The sequence below is a fragment of the Oryctolagus cuniculus genome, chromosome 4 (assembly GCF_051225735.1).
Source record: "Oryctolagus cuniculus isolate XC-2025 breed Fujian yellow rabbit chromosome 4, ASM5122573v1, whole genome shotgun sequence".
Lineage (NCBI taxonomy): Eukaryota > Metazoa > Chordata > Mammalia > Lagomorpha > Leporidae > Oryctolagus > Oryctolagus cuniculus.
This window is the reverse complement of record NC_142870.1, coordinates 19,394,277-19,417,275: the sequence shown is the minus strand read 5'-3', so window position 1 is coordinate 19,417,275 and position 22,999 is coordinate 19,394,277. Positions and strand designations below refer to the sequence as shown.

At 40.4% G+C, this 22,999-nt stretch overlaps 1 protein-coding gene across 1 annotated transcript in view; it reads right to left on the bottom strand.

The window, feature by feature from the left end:
- Positions 1–5,162: 5,162 nt before the first annotated feature.
- Positions 5,163–22,999, bottom strand: part of CYYR1 (cysteine and tyrosine rich 1) — a 136,683-nt gene continuing 118,846 nt past the window's right edge. The window contains exon 4 of the mRNA XM_089330614.1: positions 5,163–6,623. Coding sequence (XP_089186740.1) covers positions 6,442–6,623 — 182 coding nt within the window. The 3' untranslated portion in view covers positions 5,163–6,441. The remainder of the gene's footprint in view (positions 6,624–22,999) is intronic.

The window sequence follows — 22,999 nt, the reverse complement described above, 5'->3', positions numbered from 1 at the left end:
ATACTCTCATAAAATTGCGTACACTATGTAATACTTGGTAGTGATAATAAACCACTGTGCTGGTAGTTTACATGTTTACTGTGCTCCACTGGTCAGAATGGAGTCTTCTGTTGTGTGATGTTCTCAGCAGCCTCCAGAAACTTGTGTTTACCCTATCCCTAGACCTCATTGGGAGGCCTCATCTAGTGACTGACCTAGGCCCTCAAGGTCTGTGCCCATGTTCTCTGTGATGTGCATACAATGGTCAAATAACTTTTTTAACATTGCATTTTTCATAGAGGTATTTTTACTAGGTGAGACAGAAACCCAAACCTTCTCCAGTGGTCTCTGGTGTGCTTGATGAGTAGCAAAGCTTGAAAATAATTGAATGAAATCATTTCAAAGAGCCTTTTCCAGTCCATTCATTCATTGATTTAATAATATTTTCTGAGCACCAGCTACATGCCTGCCGTGTTCCATGCATTGGACAAACAGCAGAGAAAAGGCCAGCCTGGTGTCTGTTCTGGGCTCTAACAGGGGCTTTAGGGCAAGTGGGGCCCCAGACCAGGATTGAAACAATGTCTTCCACATCTAAGATTTTATCCAATCAATGAGGTTCTCAGAATAACCTTGGATGGGGAGTTACAACCCTACTTCTGTGGAAGGCTCCCCAGGTTACAAGACCAGGATCTTGTAGCTCTAGATCTCACGACACCATCAGGACCCTCTCTCTCCAGCTCATATATTAGTTTATTCATTGAGAAACTGCCAGTTGAGGTTGGAATTCCCCATGCCACTGTGAGTGAACTGGTTCCCCCCACATACTCTTCTCCTATGTCCTCAGGAAACTGCAGGGGAGAGGGGCAACCACCAGGGTGCCCCAGCACAAATTAACTTCTGTCCCCTGTGCCCTAAACAACAACTCCCTCCTTTCTCTATCCCACCTCTTCCCTGTAGTCTGCTTATTTGTGTTGCTGGCTCATCTCCTGTATGAAACTGACACATACTGGAGGTTAGGGCTATATCTTCTTAGTTTTAACATTCTTTCTCAAGTGAAGTACAGCTTGTTTTCAATAGGAACACAAGTATATGTATGAGTTAACGAATGAATGGAGTGATTGAGTGGATATATGAATGAGTGAATGATGCATATATTATTAATTACATGAGTAATGTGAGTCAACATATAAAATGGAGAAATAAATAGATGCCTGGATGATGGATGAGTTAACAAATGGTAAATAAATAAGGAAATCTACATCTATGTCTGTAGGTATCTATATATAAACTAATAGAAGTCTAAGTGGATGAATGAGTAGAGTAAAATAAGCTATGATCAATGAAGAAATAAATGAATGGGTGAAGAATACATGAATACAGAAGAGAAGAGGTTACTTCTAGCTTCTCAGGAGCAACAGGGTCCTCTAGAACCACATTTTGCCAGAACACACTTGTCATGGGAAAACGTTCTAAGGACAGCATGCAGCATCCATCCAAAATTCAAGGAAGTTTTACAGACAAGCACTGAAAAATGTGAGTAAGTGTGGTAACCCTTACTTGCCAACAAGCTGGGCCTGGCTTTAGTCATGGACAAGGAGTCACTAGCTATGTGGCTCTTTAGGAGTTTGCTGAGCTGTGTACCTGGAGCAGATCTTGTGTGTCTGCTAACTGACATTCCAAGAGCTTCCAATTAGCCAATTTTCATTCTGAAGGAGAGATGGCATGGCCTGGCCCTGTGTAGGACAGGCATAGAAGGGAGTGGTTGAATGCTTTTTTTGCCACATGCAGTTATGGAAAGGAAAGTGATTTCCCAGAAGTTTCAGGAAAATGTTTGCCTTAAGGCTCAGGACCCTGTTCCTGAATATCGAACCAACCAAACACTTCTGGATGTTGGTAATTCAATGACAGGAGAGAAAGAGAGGGAGAGAAACAGAAGGAGAGAGAGAAATGGGAATAGGTGGGGAAGCAGATAAGGCCCAGGGTGAGATCAGAATCCTTTCAGGACAGTCTATGGTCCTGCCAGGTACACCTGAGAAGATAGTTACCAGGATCTGCCCATAGCAGGGTAGCTTCGTGGCAGTGCTGGAGTGACCACTGAGGTTCAGAGGGCTGGAGACAGCCTCAGAGCCCACTTGGGTTAGAAATCAAGTGCTGCATTGCCTGGATGCAAGAGACTGCCAGTCTGGTTGTGCTTGGGGAGAAAAGATGTAAGAATTAATAAAGCTATAGAATATTCAAGAAGATAATTGCTTCGCATTATGAGGGACGTGGGATTGGGTTAATGAAATGCCTTTAGGGCTGAGAAGGTATCAGTCCCTGAGGCTGGCCAGGTGATTTAAACAATGCTTTGGTAGACGGTGACAGATGATTCTCTTTGGTGATGGGTAACAATTGGGAATGCTGGGAACTGTGGAAAACTGGAGAAGCCAGGCCCATGGGGTGGGGAAGTCTGGAGTGTTACCAAGGTGACTGTGGCCTAAGCTGGTGGTGAGAAAACCCAGTGTGTACAGATACCTTGTTTTATTTTTGAGAGAGCACCTGAATTCTAATTTTAGTTTGAAATTACCAATAACTAACTGTTGGCCATGCATTTCAAGAAAATCTAAAGCACAGTGTTGGTCAAATAAAACTGGACTTATGGTCTGTGACCTCTGGTCTCAGGATCAGTCCTGGGATAGGCTGACAGCAGGGAATAGCGTCACTATTCATGGCCTTCCACAGCCTCCACACTGGCTATCTCAGTCTCATCTTCTCCTGCATCCAAGAATAACCTGCACTGCTGTCTTTCCATCAGTCTCCAGGGTTTCATGAGCCGTATGATGTGCTACATGAGGTGGGTACAAGAGATGCTTTTGGGGACTGCACAGGTTAGGGACCTGCAGGGAGCAGAGAGGTCATCTTACATATGTGCACTGTGTGTGTGTGTGGCATGGAGAAGCATAAATACCAGCTTTGGGAAAGTCAGGGAAGGCTTCCAGGAGTTGGTGACTAATTCTTCAAGAATTGAAGGGAATCAGATAGACAAGGCAGGAATTAAAATGGAACAGTATATGGGACGTAGAGACAGAGACATGGACTTGTGTCATGAATTTTTCTTTTAGCAACTGGCCACTTCTAATGAGCTACTGTGTCTCTCTTTGCCTCAGTTTCCCCTCTATGACAAGGTGTAATGATGCCTCTCCTGATTGGTGGCTTTGGGCACTGGAGGGTGGAGCTATGCGACATACTGAGTGCTGTGCTGGGCACTGGGTTGGTTTCAGCTGTTGTTGTTACTGTTGAGGCTGCTGTCCTGCAGAACCTGGCGTCCTCTGGGTTTATTCCAACAATGAGGAGGGGGAATGGAAAGGGCAAAGATTCAGAAGGACATTCATGTAGAGTAAGGAGCCCGGAGGCTTTAGGCAGGACAGAGTGTGTGGGGCCAGAGCTCCTCCCTGGGTCTGAGGGATCTGGTTTTCACCCTGACAAAGATGGGAGTCATCCAGGCTGGGGTGAGTGTTCCATGATTCCTGAGACATTCAGGTGCCCACCACAAGTGCTGGAGAATGAGCATGGTGGGGAAGGAGTGGGAAGCAAAGAGGCCAGACTGATGACCCGAACAGTGGCTGCCAGGACTCAAATACTCGCCCAGGGGAAGAAGATTGGGGTCCAGGCGGAAGATTTTGTAGGGTGAGATGCAACAGGACATGGTGCCTGAGGGATCACTGGAGTTGTAGGGAAAGGGGCCCATGCTGACATTGATTTCCTAGTTCAGGGAGGCAAGTGGAACACTGCTGGCATCAACAGGATTCTGGGCGTGGGGAGGATGAGGACCTCTGAGTAGATAATCTGCTTTGACTTCCTGGTTCACCCCTCGGAGTGGAGTCCATCAGAGCACAGAGCACCTCATCTGTAAAGCCTTCCTGGGGCCCTTCAGTCCCCCCAGAGAGCCAACTCTTCCTTCATTTGCGCCTGCTCCTCAGGCTGGGCACATGTCTGCTCATAGCCTCTACAGCCCGTCACTGCCATAGACCAGAGCTGTCACCTGCTAGGCTGTGAACACTATGAGGGCAGTGGCAGGTTCCCAGCTCTCCTGTGACCCCCAGGACCTAGTCCACTGTGCAGCACAGTTGTTTTCTGCCAAGTGAATGAGAACAAATACATGAACAGCAGGGTTGCAGGGAAGGGAGAAGGGAGGCAGGAAGGATGGAAAGCCAATTTTCTTTTAGAGCTAGTCTTATGTGTGGGCTCCTTAGAACACGTAGGGGGAGGTTGGGTTAAGAAACCTTCATTTAATGGAGACTTTTGACATTCTAGCACCATGTAGAACTTCTTTCATTCTCTTAAAATGACATCAGGTAGTGAACCAGTCAGGGCTCTCCAGGAAACTACCAAGGTGTGTGTGTATGTGTATGTGTGTGTGTGTGTGTGTGTGTGTATCACACACAGGTATCCATGAGGGGGGTTCAAAATATTTAATGGAAACAAGGAATTAAAAAGTAAATTTATTATGGTGTAAAAGTGTTTGAAATTCATCCAGTTTTTATAATATGCATTTTCCATGGACTTTTTGAAGACCCCCCTCTTGTGAATAAACACACACACACACACACACACACACACACTTTTATGGAAGTGGCTTACATGATAGTGAGGATTGCCAAGTGCAAAACCTGAAATGCAACCCAGAGGCTAGAAACTCAGGGTTTTCGTGTTGCAATCATGAGGTAGAATCGCTTCCTCTTCAGCAATCAGTCTTTCTCTTAAGGCCTTCAACTTATTGAATGAGATTCACCCACAAAGAAGACCGATCTACTTTACTTAAAGTCAACTGATCGTAAATGCCAGTCACATCCACAAATACCATCACAGAAATACCTAGGCTAGTGTTTGACCATGATGCTGCACACCACAGTCTAGACAAGTGGACTTGAAATTAACCAACACAGGTAGCTCTTGGAAGCATAGTCAAAGCAAACTCCCACACTAAGTAGCTTTCAATTTGCAGACCAGAAGGTTCAGGCTCAGAGAAAGTATATAACTTCAACAAGGTCTTGTAGCATATAAAGACCGGGACCAAGATCTAAATCCACTTTGGCTGATCTCCAAATCCAGTTTGTTCACGGAACCCACACAGTCATATGTGCCTACAGAGATAAACTACCATCTTTAGAACAATCTCTGGAAAATTTAAGTCACAAAAGGGGGACCACAACTAAGACTGTATTTTATTATTGGCATCTACCAGGGGAGGATATACCATAGTATGTGGCAAATTGATCAGAAAAGAAGGCAGCTGTCACAGATAACAAACCAAATCTTCAGAATTTTATTTGGGCTATATTTTTAAAATATCATCACTTTTTTTAGAAAAATAAAAATTGTTCAGAGCTGGATAAATGAGGCCAAGTCCTGTGTGCACAGAACTGAAGAGGAAAAAGAGTGTAACCATTTGTTGAGATTTCCATTTGGAAGCAGTGGCCTCCATCCTTCCTAAGCATTTTTGAGCTTTATAATCTTCCTTCTCTCCCCAGTCCCTTATTTCTGGTAAATTAGAATTTTATATTTTGAATTGATCACATCTTAGGAAATTGGATGGTTTGGTGATTTCAATATTGGGCTCAATTAATTTTTACTTTGTATGTATTGAAGAGCTTGTGTTTCTTTGTGCCATTCAAAAATATCTAATGTAAAATTTAGACAGGTGGAAATCAAATGGCATTACTCAATACAATCATTCAACCCTTGGTTCACCCTGTTTTGGTTCAGAGTTAAAAGGCAATGTTGATATTCCAGAATCAAACTTTATGTTTGATTGTCGAGACAGGAGTTTTCTTTAAAATGTCCATATTTATTTTATTTCCTTTGAGTTGCTTACAGGAATAGCTTTTAGAGAAAACTGGAAAACACCTTGAATTCCTGACCAAGGAAAATGTCAGTTTTATAATGAAAAACACTGTAACTATTTTCAGATTTGAGATCCTCCTTTGTTTAACTGGGGTAAGGGATTAAAATCCGGTAAACTTTTATAGAAGACATTTGATTGGTTTGTAAATTTTACTTTGTAAATGGCAAAATTTGGAATTAGCTGTGACTTATATTCATAAATGCAATGATGGATTTTCCAGATATTGCCATCACCTCTACATATGTCTCCTATTAAAAATGTTTAAGTGATCATCAGACACCTGGCAAATCATTTATCTTTGCAAATGGAGAGACTGCTGAAGATTCATGGCAACGAAAATTTTTGGTTTTTATAGTGTAGACATACCTTAAATTTATTTTGAGAAGGGAGGCAACAGAATGCAGGATAGTTCTCTGGATGGTCTTAGACCAACCCTCTTCTCCTTTTCTCAATTATAGTTTATAATAATGATGGTAACGTGGATTAGGAATGTGATACCCTGAGATAGGGAAGAACTGGCTAGAACAGCCCAAGCTCTGATCCAGTCCCCTCCCATCTCCCAAATGCATTCCAAGGCTTTAGCCCAGTGATTCACATTGCCCTGGAGTATAAAATTCAGGTAGTCTGTTTCCAGAGTCCTTCAGGGATAGTTCAGGTGACGCATGCCTAGATGAGACGCCATCCTCCACAAGCAGCTTTTCTGAGGCTTGAGGGAATGATACTTGGTGACTCCCAGGTTTCTGGTGTTCCTTGTTGCCTCCTGTACACAATAAATCAGTTTCTGAGTGTGTTCTTCCTCACTGGACTCAGATAATTCAGTAGCAAAAGCACAATGAGCCTACTTAACACAGTTAAATAATATTTTCCATGTTTACTTTATATTTGCCCCAAAATAAGTACAAATGACATTAAATATTCCACAAATCACAAAACCTTTAGGAAGTAAAAGATCTATCTCAGTTCTGGCAGAAAATTGATAAAATACTCCACAAGAACTTTCACAAGGACCAAAGACTTACCAGCTGTTATCACCTTGATGTTCTCTGTTAGAATCATTCCACCATAGGATGGTCCCTACCCACCATCCACAGAATGAATGAAGTCAGTTATGTATTTGTGTGTAGTCTGTTATAGATCGTAAGCATCCAGAATTATAACAATAATCACAAGAACCAGTTTCTCCAGTCTAAGGAACAAAAATCAAGCTGATAGGAAATTTCAGAGGGAAGGCCAAAAGAATTTATAAAACAATAATGAATTTTTGAGAACTAATGTTTTACTGGGGAGTTCTACTTCTGAGCATATCTCTGGTGGACAAGTGAAGATGGACTGGTTACAGCTTTGCCAATATCCTCCAGACATAAGGGTATATTTTGAAGTTTATAAAAAAAGATATTTTCAGGAAGTCATAACTCTCCATGTTGAAGTACTTATAATTTCATTCCAGCTCCACCTCTCTGCCGCTTGTTCCCAACTGCTACCCAGCAACCTAACTACACCTCCAAACCATATAAGATCCACGACAGTGACACAGTTTCTAAATTTTTCTTAGGAAATTACAAATATCTCTTAGAGATGTGCTAGATGAAGCATTATGCTTATATTATGAATGAATATTTCATGATGGGACCATGGTGGAATTTGAAATAATCTCAGGCTTCATATTTGCCTTAACCCATTATTTCTCTCTTATACTCCACACTTGAGCACCCCTATGAGGATAAAATGCTGTTATATAAATAGAAGGAGAACATTGGAATCTGAAGAGCAATATACAAGTATTACAGTAAAGAGATATATATTACACCAACTGGTGTGAGCGGGAAGATGGTGGAATAGGGAGGGAGCACAATGATGGTCCTGGAAGGAAAAGTTCGAGGAGAGGGTGAGAATTTGTAGTTTCGGGGAAACGGTAACTCTTCTGAGAGTGGGGAGATGGGGTGGACCTGCGAGGAGGACGCGGACGCCTGAGGCGCAGAACACCAGCAGGAGTGTGTATGCACCGGTGCTGGAAGCCAAGGTGAGGCAGGGTGCTCGCCAGGCACCGCTGCACCAGCTGCCGCCGCCCCTCCCCCCCAACTCACCCTGGGATGGACAGTGAGACACGCACGACTGAGTGGGGGAGGAAATCGAAAAGAGAACAGAGTAGCTCCTGTAGAAAGAGTGCGCGATTCATGGGGACGAATTGAGGGACTAAACACGCCAGGTTCCCTTGTTGCCTCCACCCTCCCCCAAATCAGAGCTGCAGTGGGCAGGAAGCACCCATCTTGTTTGTTTACATTAGGGCTTAAAGGTGAACTGCCTCTGCCTCCCCACTAACCTCCGGAGGCGGAGTCCAAAGGTGGAGTGGAGTGATACGACACTCCTTGCACAGGGGGTGGGCACAGCGAGGTAGGGCAGCTCAAAGCTCCCACACAAGCCTACTCAAGTTACCAGAGGGAAAAAAATCGAATCGCGCCCACGGAAAGAGGGGATGAACCAAGGGATCAAAAACTCCAGGATCTTCCCCACAATCAGAGCTGCAGAGAGCAGCCATCCTGTTTGTTTACATTCAGGCTTAATGGAGGCCAGCCTCAGCTCCAAAAGAGGAAGCAACAGGGGCGGAGTCCGAAGGTGGTTGCACTGAAGGCACTGTGAGGGAGAGTGGCTGACAAACGAAAACCAGGCATACACACGTAAGGGGGAACATAGGAACAGGGAAACTGGCCCCCAAGGGGTGGAGATTGGCACCTCAAAGCCCTGACACCAGCCCACTCAAGTTACAAAATAAATAAATAAATAAATAAGTAAAAAATAAATAAGCAAACTCTAGGAGGTAGAGCGCTTACACTGGATATTGGTACAGACCCACAGCAGCCTATAGCAGAGGGAAATCAACCTAAAAAACAAACCCGACAGAATGCCAAAAAACAAAGCAAAAACCCACAATAAGAATATAGGAGAACATATGAACTTTCCAATGGAGCAGGCTAAAACAACCATAACAGAGGCTGAAGAAGAAGAAGAATTTGAAACCATGCCAAAAAATTTCAGAAAATTAATAACCAGATTACTTAGAAATAATGAGAAACAGATTCGAGAGCTGAAAGAAAAACAAGCCCAAGGATTAGAGATCCTAAAGAGAAGCCAGAATGAAATACTGGAAATGAAAAACTCAATTGACCATATAAAAAACACCGTGGAATCCCTCGGAAATTGAACAGATGAAATAGAAGAGTGAATATCAGAATTCAAAGACAAACTTCCAGAAATAATACAGTCAGTTCAAACGCAGGAAGAAGAAATTAAAAAATTAAAAAATACGGTCTGAGACCTGCAAGATTCAATCAAATGGTGTAAAGTTTGGATAATAGGAGTCCCTGGGGCGTGGAAAGAGAGAATGGATTGGAAGGTGTTTTCAATGAAATAATATCAGAAAACTTCAAACAAAGGCAGCTGAATAATAACAGACAAATTCAGCAGATAGCCAGGACTCCAAACAGGATAGACCAGAAGAGAAATTCACTGAGACACATTGTGGCAACACTCAGCTCAGTGACACACAAAGAACAAATCCTAAAATGTGCCAGAGAGAAACGACAAATCACATTCAGGGGTAAGTTAATCAGACTCACCCCAGACTTCTCATCACAAACACTACAGGCAAGGAGACAATGGCATGATATATTTCAAGTTTTAAAAGACAAACAATGCCAACCTAGAATACTATACCTTGCAAAGCTATCATTTATGAATGAAGGGGAAATAAAGATCTTCCAAGACAAACAGAAACTGAAAGAATTTGTATCCACGAGTCCAACCCTACAACACTTGCTCAAAGACGTGCTGCACACAGAAATACAAAAACAAGAACTTCACTACAAAAAATAGCAAATGTAGAGGAAGCTACAAACAAAGTTCAAAATACATAGACAGCTCGTTTCAGAAAACATGACTGGGAAGACAGTATTTAGCAGTAGTCACACTGAATGTGAATGGTCTTAATTCTATTACCAAGAGGCACAGACTAGCTGATTGGATCAAGAAAGAAAATCCATCTATATGCTGCCTTCAGGAGACATATCTTATCAACAAAGATGCACGCAGACTGAAAGTGAAAGGATGCAAAAAGATACTCCAAGCTAACAGAAATCAAAAAAGTGCTGGTGTGGCCATCCTAATATCAGACAAAATAGACTTTAACATAAAAACCATTAAAAGAGAGAAGGGCACTATATAATGATTAAAGGATCTATCCAACAGGAAGACATTACTATTATAAATGTATGCGCACCTAATTACAGGGCACCTGGCTACTTGAAAGAATTACTAAAGGATTTAAAGGGAGATATATATTCAAATACAATAGTAACAGGGGACTTCAACACCCCACTCTCACCAATGGACAGATCAACCAGACAGAAATTCAACAAGGAAACAACAGAGCTAATTGACGCTATTGACCAAATAGACCTAATAGATATTTTCAGAACTTTCCACCCCACATCCAGAGTTCACATATTTCTCCCCAGTACATGGAACGTTCTCTAGGATCGACCATATGCTAGGCCATAAAGGGAGCCTCAACAAATTAAAAACAATTGAAACTATACCATGCAGCTTCTCAGATCATAGTGCAGTGAAACTCGAAATCAACAACCCAAGAATCTCTACACCATATGCAAACATGGAGAATGGACAATATGATCCTGAATGAACAGTGGGTCATCGAAGAAATTAAAAGAGAAATCAAAAGATTTCTAGAAACAAATGAAAATGATATCACAACCTATCAAAACCTGTGGGACACAGCAAAAGCAGTGCTAAGAGGAAAGTTTATAGCAATTGGTGCCTACATCAAGAAGCTGGAAAGGAACCAAACAAATGAACTCTCCATGCACCTCAAGGATTTAGAAAAACAGCAGCAAATCAAGCCCAAACCCAGCGGGAGGAAAGAAATACTAAAGATAAGAGAAGAAATAAACAGAATTGAAACCAAAAAAAAAAAAAAACAAAACAAAACAAAAAAAAAAACAACAACACAAAAGATCAACAAAACCAGGAGCTGGTTCTTTAAAAAAATAAACAAAATCGACACACCATTGGCCCAACTAACCAAAAAAAGGAGAGAAAAGACCCAAATCTGTAAAATCAAAGATAGTAATGGAAATGTAACAACAGACACAACAGAAATAAAAAGAATCATCAGAAACCACTACAAAGAGATGTATGCTAACAAATTGGGGAACCTGGAAGAAATGGATAGATTCCTGGACACATACAACCTTCCTAAACTGAGCCGTGAAGATATAGAAAGTCTAAACAGACCCATAACCATGGAAGAAATTGAATCACTAATAAACGCACTACCAACAAAGAAGAGCCCAGGACCAGATGGCTTCACTGCCGAATTTTACCAGACATTTAGAGAACAACTAACCCCAGTTCTTCTCAAATTATTCAAAACAATTGAAAGGGAGGGAATCCTACCAAATTCTTTCTATGAAGCCAATATCACCTTAATTCCTAAGCCCGGAAAAGACACAACAGAGAAAGAAAACTACAGACCTATCTCTCTGATGAACATAGATGCAAAAACACTCAACAAAATTCTGGCAAACCAAATCCAACTGCACATCGGAAAGATCATTCACCCGGACCAAGTGGGATTTATCCGTGGTATGCAGGGATGGTTCAACATTTGCAAATCAATCAATGTGATATGTCACATTAACAAACTATAGAACAAAAACCATCTGACTATCCCTCTGCATTTTGACACTTAGGTGGCCTTATTTTCATCTTTCTCTTTGGCTCATTCTTCTCCAGACACAATGGATTCGTTGCTCTTTCTTAAACAAGGTAAGCTTTAGATGACATTAACCAGGAGCCTTACCTTAGATGAAGCAAATATACAACTGAATTTTACCTTTTTGTAGTCTTGTTAGCATTAAGTAAATACAACATCCCATCTACTTCATCCGTGTTGTTTGGTGTGAGCACCAGGCCTGCTGCTTCCTGTCTGTCTACTCAGTTAATACCCTTTAGTATTAGTCCAGTTCCTGTTATTATAAGAAAATACTTCCTGTTAGGAACATAAAAGGTAAAGTGGTTTGTTTGGCTAGGAATTCTTGTGACTTGAGGGTCTAAACAGCATGGTGGTGGCCCCCTGCCTGTGTCACAACATAGCAGAAAAGTGAAAAGAGAACAGGCAGTGTGCAGAGGGCGTCAAGTGCAAGGAGTGGCTTCACTTTTTAACAATCATCTCCTAAGAGAACTAACTCCCTCCATATGGGACCAGCCTTAATATCTTCCAAGAGCTCCCCATAACCTAATGAATTCCCAAATGGCCCTTCCTTTTAAAGGTTCCCCAGCTCTCAATATCTCCACTTGAGGATAAAGCTTCCAGTAACCAAATGCTAAGGGAACACACTCAAAACATACCATGAGCCATTCCCAATTTTTAGATCCCTGATTCAAGCTTAATGACCTTGATGGTTGCATCATGACTGATATATCTACAAAGCCCTTCCTCCATTTGAATCTTGTGACTTTTCTTGTACAATTCACATAGGTTGTTGTAATCTGTTGGCCAAGCACCCATGTCCATTTTCTGCATTGCTATAGCCCCAGTGTTTTAGTGTTAGACACAAGTAATTTCTCAATTAAAACCTGTTGGTTAAATAAATTCCTACAGAAATGAAATAAATTTATGAAAGTGATTCAAAAGAATGTGTGAACAAATGTGGTAAACAATTTTTATGATGTTCTGGGAAGAAGTTAACCAACCTTAGGACTGATGTTGTGGTGTAAAAGGTTAAGCCTTTGCCTGCAGTGATTCAAGTCCTGGCTACTTCACATCCTCTCTAGCTCCCTGTCAATGTGCCTGGGAAGATGGCCAAGCACTTGACTCCCTGCATCCATGTAGGAGATGTATTTTAAGCTCTTGGCTCCTGCCTTCAGCCTGGCCTAGCCCCAGCTGTTGTAGCCATATAAAGTACGAACCATCAGATGAAAGATCTCTCTCTATCTTCTCTTTCTCTCTGTAGTTCTGTCTTTCAAATAAATAAATATTTTTTAAAAAAGAAATTTATCTGCCTTATTTTATTTTTAAGCTTGGGCTTGGGGTAACATTATATCAATTGATCCATTTTAGGAATTTTGTGTTTTGTTCTTGATGTAAGTAGAAATGCTTCCTTTAATATTTTAACTTTAATGCTATCTCAGAATTACAGGGCCCAACTTACCTAAATCTATGCTCAGTACATGTAAAAAGTCAATGTTTTTATTTCCAAAGACATATTTCAAACTGGTGGCATGGAAACAGTGCTGCCTGATTGGATTTCCACCTAATGAATGGAGACCATAAAAAGGACTTATGTCCAATATCAATTATTCATACTCCAACAACTTGTGCATCCACAAGTTACAACTTGCTTCTTTACCAACGATAAAATGCAGCTTCACTCTGAATAGAATGCAGGGTGCTGTCAGGTAGAAATATATCCTGACTTGAACAGTGGATATTTGCATCCATTCCTGGGAAGCAGTGACATGTGGCTATTACTTGGGTAAAACATAGCTGTCAAAGCAAAACTGCAGCAAGAGAGGCCAAAATACTGCTTGCAATATTCTTGCTATTTAACCACTAGTCTCTGAAGCTTGAGGAAAAGAATGAAGGTCGAACCTTTCCTAACTTCCCTTTGATTCTTAGATCAGCACAGATGAGCAATTCATTGCTAATACATATGTTAGGGTAATTAAATATCTCAAACATTTCATTTTTTAAAGATTTTAAAAATTTATTTGAAAGGCAGAGTTATGGGAGGGTAGAGAGAGAGAGAGAGAGAGAGAGAATGATCTCCCATCTGTAATTTTCTCCCCAAATGGCTGCCATAAGCCAAGCCTTGGCCAGGCTGAAGCCAAGAGCCAGGAGCTTTATCCAGTTCTTCCACATGGATTCAGGGGCTCAAGCAAATGGGCCATATTCTGCTTCTTTCCTGGACACATTAGCGTGGAGCTGAATTGGAAGTGGAACAGTCAGGTCTCAAACTGGCACCTATATAGGATACTAGCATCATACATGGAAGCTTTACCCTCTATGCCACCATGTCAGCTCATTAAACATTTCAAAAGCAATGATACTTCAGGTGATTATGGGTGATCAGTTTTTGGGTTGACTTTGAGCTTCCTTAAAAAAAAAAGCAAAATCTTGGGTAAAAGGATAGCTCCTGTGCCCTTTGATTAAATATAATTCTTTTTTATGTGATTGTCTTTTGTGGTGCATTAAATATAAGATGTACCTACTTAGATATGTGTCAGCCAAAATGCTGCTACTTTGTTACAAAAATCTCTGAATTGGGGTGGTTGTGATGATAACAACCATCATTGTGAATCACGCCCAGTAGGAAAGGCAGCATTGACAAGGGATAGAAGGTGGAAGTGGAAGAAGACAGCTTCTTTAAGATTCATTTATTTATTTGAAAGGCATAGTTAGAGGTAGAGAGAGAGAGACAGAGAGACAGAGACAGAGATGTTTTCCATCCACTGGTTCACTCCCCAAATGGCCTCAATGGCTGAAGCTGAGCCAATTCAAAGCCAGGAGGCAGGAACTTCTTCTGGGTCTCCCACATGGGCACATGGTCCCAAGGACTTTGGCCTTCCTCTGCTGCTTTCCCAGAGCATCAGCAGGGAGCAGGATTGGAAGTGGAGCAGTTGGGACTTGAACTGGTGCCCTTAGGGGATGCTGGCACTGCAGGCCAGGGCTTTACCTGCTACACCACAGCACTGGCCCTAGGAGACAGCTTCTTGTGATGATCATTTTGAACTCAAGAACCTTGCATGTAAAGCCCACTTTGCTCTAATTAGAACTTTTATGCACTATGTTCCACCTGCTAGCTTGTAGTTCTGTAAAATACATAGTCAGTTCAATACATTTTCTTATTCAGTGCCTATACTGGGTCCTGGGTATAGAGTTGTGCAATAAACAGTTATGCCCTGCCTGCTCTCACAGGATTTGCAGTCCAGTGGAGAGAGAGGACAGAAAATAAGCAAATAAATAAACACATATTTAATTATACCTTGAGATAAGTTCTATAAAGGTAGAACATATGACATAATGATTCATAATAATGGACCTACAGTTGGAGATCCACTCAGATTGATTTTTCAGGGAGGCTTTATCTTATGGCTTAGTATTTAAAGTGAAATTTAAAGAATGACACTGAGTCAGCTATGTCCAAGGTAGTCATTAGTGGCCAGCGTTGTGGCATAGCAGGTAAAATTTGATGCCTGTGATGCTGGCATCCCATGTGGACACTGGTTCATGTTCCAGTTGCTCCACTTCTGGTCCAACTCCCTGTTAATGACGTGGGAAAGGCAGTGGAAGATGGCCCAAGTACTGGTGCCCCCCTCATCCACATGGGAGAACTGGAAGAAGCTCCTGGTTTCTCGCTTCAGTCTGATCCAGCACAAGCCATTGCAGCCATATGGGGAGTGAACCAGTGGATGGAAGATATATCTATTTGTCTCTCCCTGTCTCTGTGTAACTCTGACTTTCAGATAAAGATATCTGTTTTTTAAAGAGAGTCATCAGCATATGCAATGCTCTGAGTTTGTTTGGAAAGTGTGTGGCAATAACAAACAACCTGAACCAGCAATTGTGTAGAGAAGTGGAAAAGTGCGGTGTACAAAAGCAAGGATGCTAGCATCACACTGCTCTATGTATTTGTCATTATTAACCATCTGATCCCAGAAATTCTTGATCTCCCTATGAAACAATTTTCTCACCTGTTAATACAACTAAATATGGACTTTCTTGAAGAGATTATAATAATGCTTTGTACACCTTAAGTACTATTTGTTGGTTAAATAAAATGAAAATAGAAAGTGGGGTGGAAGATAGAATCAAATGACTTGAGTCTATCCAAAGGTTGCCACTAACATGATTCACTAGCACTGACTTTGAGCAAATCTGATATCTCTCTGTGTCTGATTCCTCAGCAAAAAAAGAAAGAATGATATACAGTAAAATATTCCTATGTTTCTTTAAAGCTCTAAGAGTCTATGGAATTCTTCTGGTTGGCTTGTTCAATCTTGAAAGCTGCCATATAGTCATTTGTTAGTCTCTCATAGGATCACAGAGCTAGAGATTATCTTAGAGAGTTTCATTTCAACACCCTCATTTCATTCATAAGGGAAGTATAACCCTGGAGAATTCTTTACTGTTCTGAGTTAGTTAGTGGTAAAGTTGGAACCTCAGTTCTGACTACTCCAATAGATACATAAAACATAAACCTAGAGCAGATGAGAAATAACTCTTGTCTATTTTAATATATTAAATTACTGACATAAAGACTTTAAAAAAAAAAACAAAATGAAAGTGTCTCAGTCAGGTCTTTGGTACAAAATACAGATGGAGACTCAGACTTGGTAATGGGAAGAGTGGATGAAAACTGCAGGAGGTAATGCTGTATTGCAGGACTAGTTTCAATGAGGAAGTTCTACTGACCCTAGGGCTAAATGAACAAAGAACTAGGAGAAACAGCTGTTTGCAGAAAGCATATTGTGGGAATTAAGACTTGTTTGAGAGGCACCATCCACATAAATATCTAAAAAAAATGCCTTGTCCTCACATTCTTTTTTACTTCTGATCTCCTGTGTGGGCTCACCATTGGCCAACTCAAGTAGAAGACAATGGATGAAAAAAAAAAAAAAAAACACTGAAGCAGTCCCTGCCTCAGAATAGAGTTGGAGGCAAGGGCTGAGAATGCATTTGAAAGCCAAAAGGAAACATACACCGTACAGAGAGGCTTATTGCATAGGGTCTTTTAACTTTTATTTCTATTCAACATTTTGTTTGGTCATCACTGTAAAGTATCTTATGTCACATCATCTCTTTATTAAAAAATCATTAGATAATGCAGTGACATTTAACCCTTATTTTGATTTTGGCTGAAATGTCTAAGAATTTGTCTACAGACTGTACAAACATTGGTGGATTTATATAAAAATATTGAACTAATGAATACATCTAAATAATTAGACAAAATTATTATATTGAATCATATGAATGTAGCCATCCATTCTCATAAGTACAACTTTATCATTATTTATTCTTTCCCAAGAGAAATACACCTGTTGTTGAAATAATTGTCTTGTATATGTCACACAGAGGCAGGTGCCCACACTGAACTTAAATTGGTTAGTCTGGCTTCCAGGTATGTCTGAAGGACTGAACGGGGGAGTAGGTCCACTGAGATTTTATTTGTATGGGAAAGTAATAAACCTACTGAGCAGGATCCATGTTAAGAGGAGAAAAAGCCAACATTGTTTTCCTATAAGTATGTCTCCAGTCTTCAGAGAAGAGTAGAATTTTTTGCAATATTAGAAGCATAGTGGTCAACATTTGGCACATGGAATGCCCACAAAGCATATCCAAGTGCCTGGTTTTGAGCCCTGACTCCACTTCCAGTTCTAGCAAACTACTGAGGTGCACCTTGGGAAGCAGCACCAGAAGGTGGTGGTGCAAGTATACGTTTGTACTTGGGTTTGCTGGTCAAAAAAGTTACATGTGTGTTAGATATTTAAGCTATGTTGTCAAATACATGTACTCTAGCCTTGAAATTTATAGAAGGAATTGGACCTTTTGGTCAATGTTTTCATAAGTTGTTATGCAACAGTTCAAACTGTTTGCTGAGTTTTCATTTGATATTATTGTTAGTAAGCAATCTGGGAAGCCTGGCCTATTCCCTCATTTCTCTATTTTTTACAAGGAAACTAATTCTATTCTGAAGGACTCTCCAGGATGCACAATTTGATTTTTAGACCTTATAAAATGGATGGATAACACTTTTCTGTAACAATAGCATAGTCAAAATGAGAGCTTAAATAATGACTTCACAGCTAGATTTATTTTGCCATATACACGGTAAACAGGCAAAGCCTCCCTTTCAGACCAAAGGGAGAGAAAGTTTTACTAATGAAATCAAATTTTATAGATAAGGTGGTCATCATGTTTGTTAAAGCTAGGACATAGCTTTCCTCATCGGTATTGTTTGCTTCACAGAAAAGCCACTATCAGAACATGCCTGTGACTTTAGATTTCTAGTTTAGGCCAATAAAGATTAGAGAGAAACTAAGCATGCCCCTTGACTTGCATCCTCTTACCGGTTTCCTCTGGTCTGCTTTAACAAACACCAGGAAGAAGAGGAAGCTAGGCAGCAGAAGCAATGTAAAGATAGGTGACAGGCCAGTTAATGCCTGCTTTACACAGTGATCTGCCATCAAGGAGACACAACAGGCCAATCAACCTCATTGGTTTTCCATATAGAGAGCCAGGGCTTCAGCAGAAGTCAGCTTATGGAGAGCCCTGGTAGCTCTGTCAGCCAGGAGTTGGGTCACTGGAAATGGAACTGCCCTGGAGTTGAAGGATTCCCAGGTCAGAGCCACATACTTTGTTGGCTCTAAGCTGAAAAGCTCTTTACTCAGCCCAGCTTGCATGCTAACTACCATTGTTGAGGGGAAAGAAAGAAAGAAAGAAAGAAAGAAAGAAAGAAAGAAAGAAAGAGAGAGAGGGTTTCGCTCCTCTTGCTTTCTTGCTGTCACCTTGTCTTGCCTTTCTACCTTCCACCATGGGATGATGCAGCATGAAGGCCTTTCTCAGATGCCAATGGTATGCATGTGGATTACCCAGCCTCCAGAACTATGAACCAAATAAATTCCCGTTTATGATAACTATCCCATCTCAGATATTTTGTTGTAGCAGCAGAATACAATACCACAATTACTATAGAAATCTAATATTTGTATAGAATTAACTGAAAAACCATTATTTTCTCATTTTAAAGTTATTCATATTTAGCCTGACATATTGTCTAGCTTACTATTTTAATATTTATATGCTTCTCTTAAAATTCTTCAGTGATTTCGAGCTTCTAAAAATATGTAACAATGAACTAAACAATTAATTCAATAGGAACATTTAGATACAGTAATTAACCCATTATTTGCAAGAGATATGTTCCCAGATCTGTCTTAAACTGCAGGTAGTATCAAATGCCATGTCTTTTCTTATACATACATATCTAGGATAAAGTTTAATTTATAAGCTTGAACACAATAAAAAATTAACAAAATAGCTAAGTAGAATAATTAGAATATATTATAATGAAAATTATGTGAATGTGATCTCTCTTTTATAATATTTTATTGTTATTTTATCTTTTCTCTCAAAGGAAACACTTCTGGCTTCTCTTTACCATATCTTAATTGCCAATGTCACCACTCTTGCCCCTTGTAGCCATTATAAAATGAATTAAGGGTAATTTGAACACAAGCTCTATGATACTATGACAGCCAATCTAATCACAAGATCTGATAACTCAGTGACTGACAGGAGAGTAGCACAGGGAGCGGAGCCAGATGACCAGTGATGGTTTATGTCCTGGGTGAGACAAAATGGGCTGGTGCAAGATTTCACCACACTGCTCAGAATGGTGTGCAATTTAAAACTCATGGGTTATTTTTGGGATTTTTCCACTCAATAATTTCTGACTGAGGTTGGCCACAGGTAACTGAAACTTTGGAAAGCAAAATTGTGGATGGGAGAGACAGCTGTGTCAATTTTTATTGTTTGTTCTATTACGCTTACTAGCATCCGTGACTGCGCCTGAAAAATTAGTTAGAAGTGTACATCCTTTCTCAAGTGTACTGCTTCATTATCTTTTCCCTATAAACACTGACTCATTCTTTCATCATTGTCAAAGGGAAATATATAGAGCATCCATGGAAAATTTATAGTGGTTTCTTATATGCAGGTGAAAGTCAACTTGGGAGATAATAGGTGAAGGTGGTCACTGGGACCAGGTGTGTCCCAGAGATTAAAGAGTCCGTTCATTCTTTGTCTTGTCCACAGTGTACATAAAAACTGGAATTGATGGACGCTAAGTGATTAATTACAACAGAGGGACAAAGTGAAGAGTATGAGTCATTGAGCCTGTTCAAACCTGCATAATCATCCACTTGCAGCTCAAGTCTTGGAAAGGCTGCGTCCATGTCCATGGGAAGGCAGCACTGCAGGTCTCTTTTACAAATAGAGTAAATTTGCCTGCTTTTCTTTGCAGCATTCAAACTTTACCTTTTTGAAAGAAAAACAATTTAGACTATGAAGTGGCACTTTTACAGTTTCTAATTCATAAGAATGGAGATAATGGTAACACATCAGCAAGCTGGCAGATGATTGAATGTAAATTAAATTTAAATTGCTTTGAACAATGCTTGAACACACACACACACACACATTTTGTTGTTATTATTGAAGGTAACACATTCCTGTGGATGATTCTATTGGGAATCAATTATACAGAGTTATTACTGCTTTTTAGAAGTTGGATAATTGCATGATTGCTCTCCCCATATATGAAATAATAATAGCCAAAAGCTAGTTGCCATTTTATTGTCCATTCCAACTGGTTTTAGTTGTTTGCCTTTTCAAAATATTCAGTAATTTTTCAACATTCCCTGAAGAAGTACTGATGTAAAAACTATAGCATGCTATTTTAGTAAAAATGCCTTTACTGACTCCTTTGGACACTGATTCTGAAGTTGAAAGTACCCTAAAATCCATTCTACGGAAATGTGATTTATAAGGCTATCTCTTTTCTGATATTAGTTGGAATCTTTTTTATGTAAAAAAAAATGAGAAACTCAATTTATTCTGGAGAATTATAAAGGCACCTGTTCCAAAGTGGCTTATTATTTTGTTCCCACATATTGGACATGTGTTCATCCTGTGCTTCATGACAAAATTCACTGGTATCTGGATTAATGTGTGGCATTCATTAAACAACAGTAAGACTCCAGTCTTTTGTCCATTCTTTGACCTACACATTGGATTATGAGCCCTGCTGAGAGTAATCTATTCACTATAAACACCTTCCCAAATTCTTGACATTCATTATAATCATTCATTTCATGTTTCAGATATCCAGTAGGCACCCTTTGGAGAATTCAAATGCCTAAGAGACAGTTCTTGTTCTCAAAGAACTAACCACCTTATAGTGGAAACAGATATTTAATCCAATCTGTGACAAACCTATTAGGGGTCCAAAATAAAGAAGGGAAATCATGTATTCTGACTACAGAACTACTCATGTTCTCTGCTCAGAGCACATGCCCTTTGGCTGGATCTGGAAAGTCAAGGAAAGTTTCCACAGAATACATGTGAGGCTTATCTACTCCGAGGCAGGGAAGGAAGGAATTGGCATGGGTTCAGTTGGCAGTGAGGGATATGGGGGGAAGAGGATCTCCAAATGAATTTTCACAAGTTAAGCAGAATGAGTTGGGCTCTGAACACTGAACTGCTTTCAAGTCCACAGGAAAGTTGTTACACAAACTGTGTGACAATCAAGACATTAACTGATAAGAATGCACAAAAACAGGACATTAGATCAAATGATTGTTTTTGTATTTTAGTCAGAAAAATATTAAATTTTCTATCTTTAAGACTACAGAAACAATACATGATCTCATATACATTTATCATCTACTACCAGACATTCAGAAAACGATGCCCCAGTCTCTTCGTCACATTTAGAAACAGCAGTGACACAGCCTCGTGCTTGGGTAAGAAGAGGAGGACTGTGAATAGCGTTTGTAACCAGTTGTTCCATCATGCATCCAGAGAAAGCAAGATTTCCTAACCCAGGCCTCCGTGGTGGCTTATGTATCCTAGGATTTGCTATTTCTTCATCATTAGCAAAACTATTCAGGATGAGGTTAAGCAGCAACTTGATCCAGTGAACACTCATCTGGAAACTTGTCTCAGAATTCTTTCCTGGATGAAGATGAAATATCTTGGGACAAAGCTGAAACAAAGTTTAAAACTGGGACTATGTTAGGACTTGCCCATTAAGGTGTGTGAAGTGTGGTGTATTTCATTTCCTGCCAAGTGTGATGTGCTTTAGTGCAGTTCACAAATGAAGTGTATCAGAAATACAAACTTTGTGTGTGTGTTTTCAATATTCCTGAGGAATGTGGCACTTATCCAGTTAGCATGGCATGGCCCTTGAATGTTGCTGGCTCCATTCTACCCTTGTCAGTTCCATTAAGGCAATTTGATTACAGCTAAACACAGTGCTGGGTTTCTTTCAGCTGTTGAGTTGGCACATTCTTGTTAGAGGGAAGGTATTATTTTCTGCATTGCCCAAACTCCAAATAATGGATTAAGGAGAATGAGATAAAATATCCTTGTTACGGTACACTGACATGCTGACCCTGAAAGCTCTCTGACTTGGCTTTCTGTGTCCTCATGTAATCCTCTCTTCTTTTGTGTGAACTGAACCTAGTGTCTTGATTCTAAGAAACAGAATATGGTTAACAGTGATGGGATAGCACTTCCAAGATGAGATTTCAGAAGCTTACAACTCCCGCCTTGCTAGCATTATTTTACCAGCACCTCTCACTCTGTGGCTGTTAGTGCTTGTTTGCCCTGGGGAAGCAAATGGACCCCAGTGAAGGTGTCCTAAGGAGAGAGCATGTGGTAAGGAATTGGGGGTAGCTTCTAGCCAAAAGCCTCGGAGGAATGGAATCTTCTCAGTGACAGTGTGGGCGTGAGTTTGGAAGCAGAGCCTTCCCTAGCTGACTGCCAACTGTCAGAGTTCCTGAGCCAGTGGTCCCAAATAAGCCATGTCAGATTCAGATCTATGGAAATGGAGATAATTAATGGTGTTTCAAGTCCCTAATCCGTTACACAGAAGTGGCTATTTGGCATGCCTGATTATAGAAGTGGAAGGCTTGGGAGCGGAGCACAAAGTTTAGAAAGAGAATATGCATGTAGATTTGTGTGTGTCTGAGTCACCAACCTAGATAGGAACTTTGTGTATGTTCTACATACAGTGTTTGCATTCATTGCCACAACCTAGCAAGAGTGGTGCTATTCACACATTTCGATGAAACTGAAACTATGGAAATTCAGGAAGTTGGACCAGAACAGTTAGTTTAAAAATGATAGAAATGAGAGAGAAAACAAATTGTCTCTTGTCCTGAAGTCTTGGTTCTTTCTTCTGCATGAGAGGGTGTCAAAGTTAGGGGCGGGGTTGGAGAACAGTAGAATAAGAATCATCTGGGGATCTATTCAAAGTTACAGCACTTGAACGG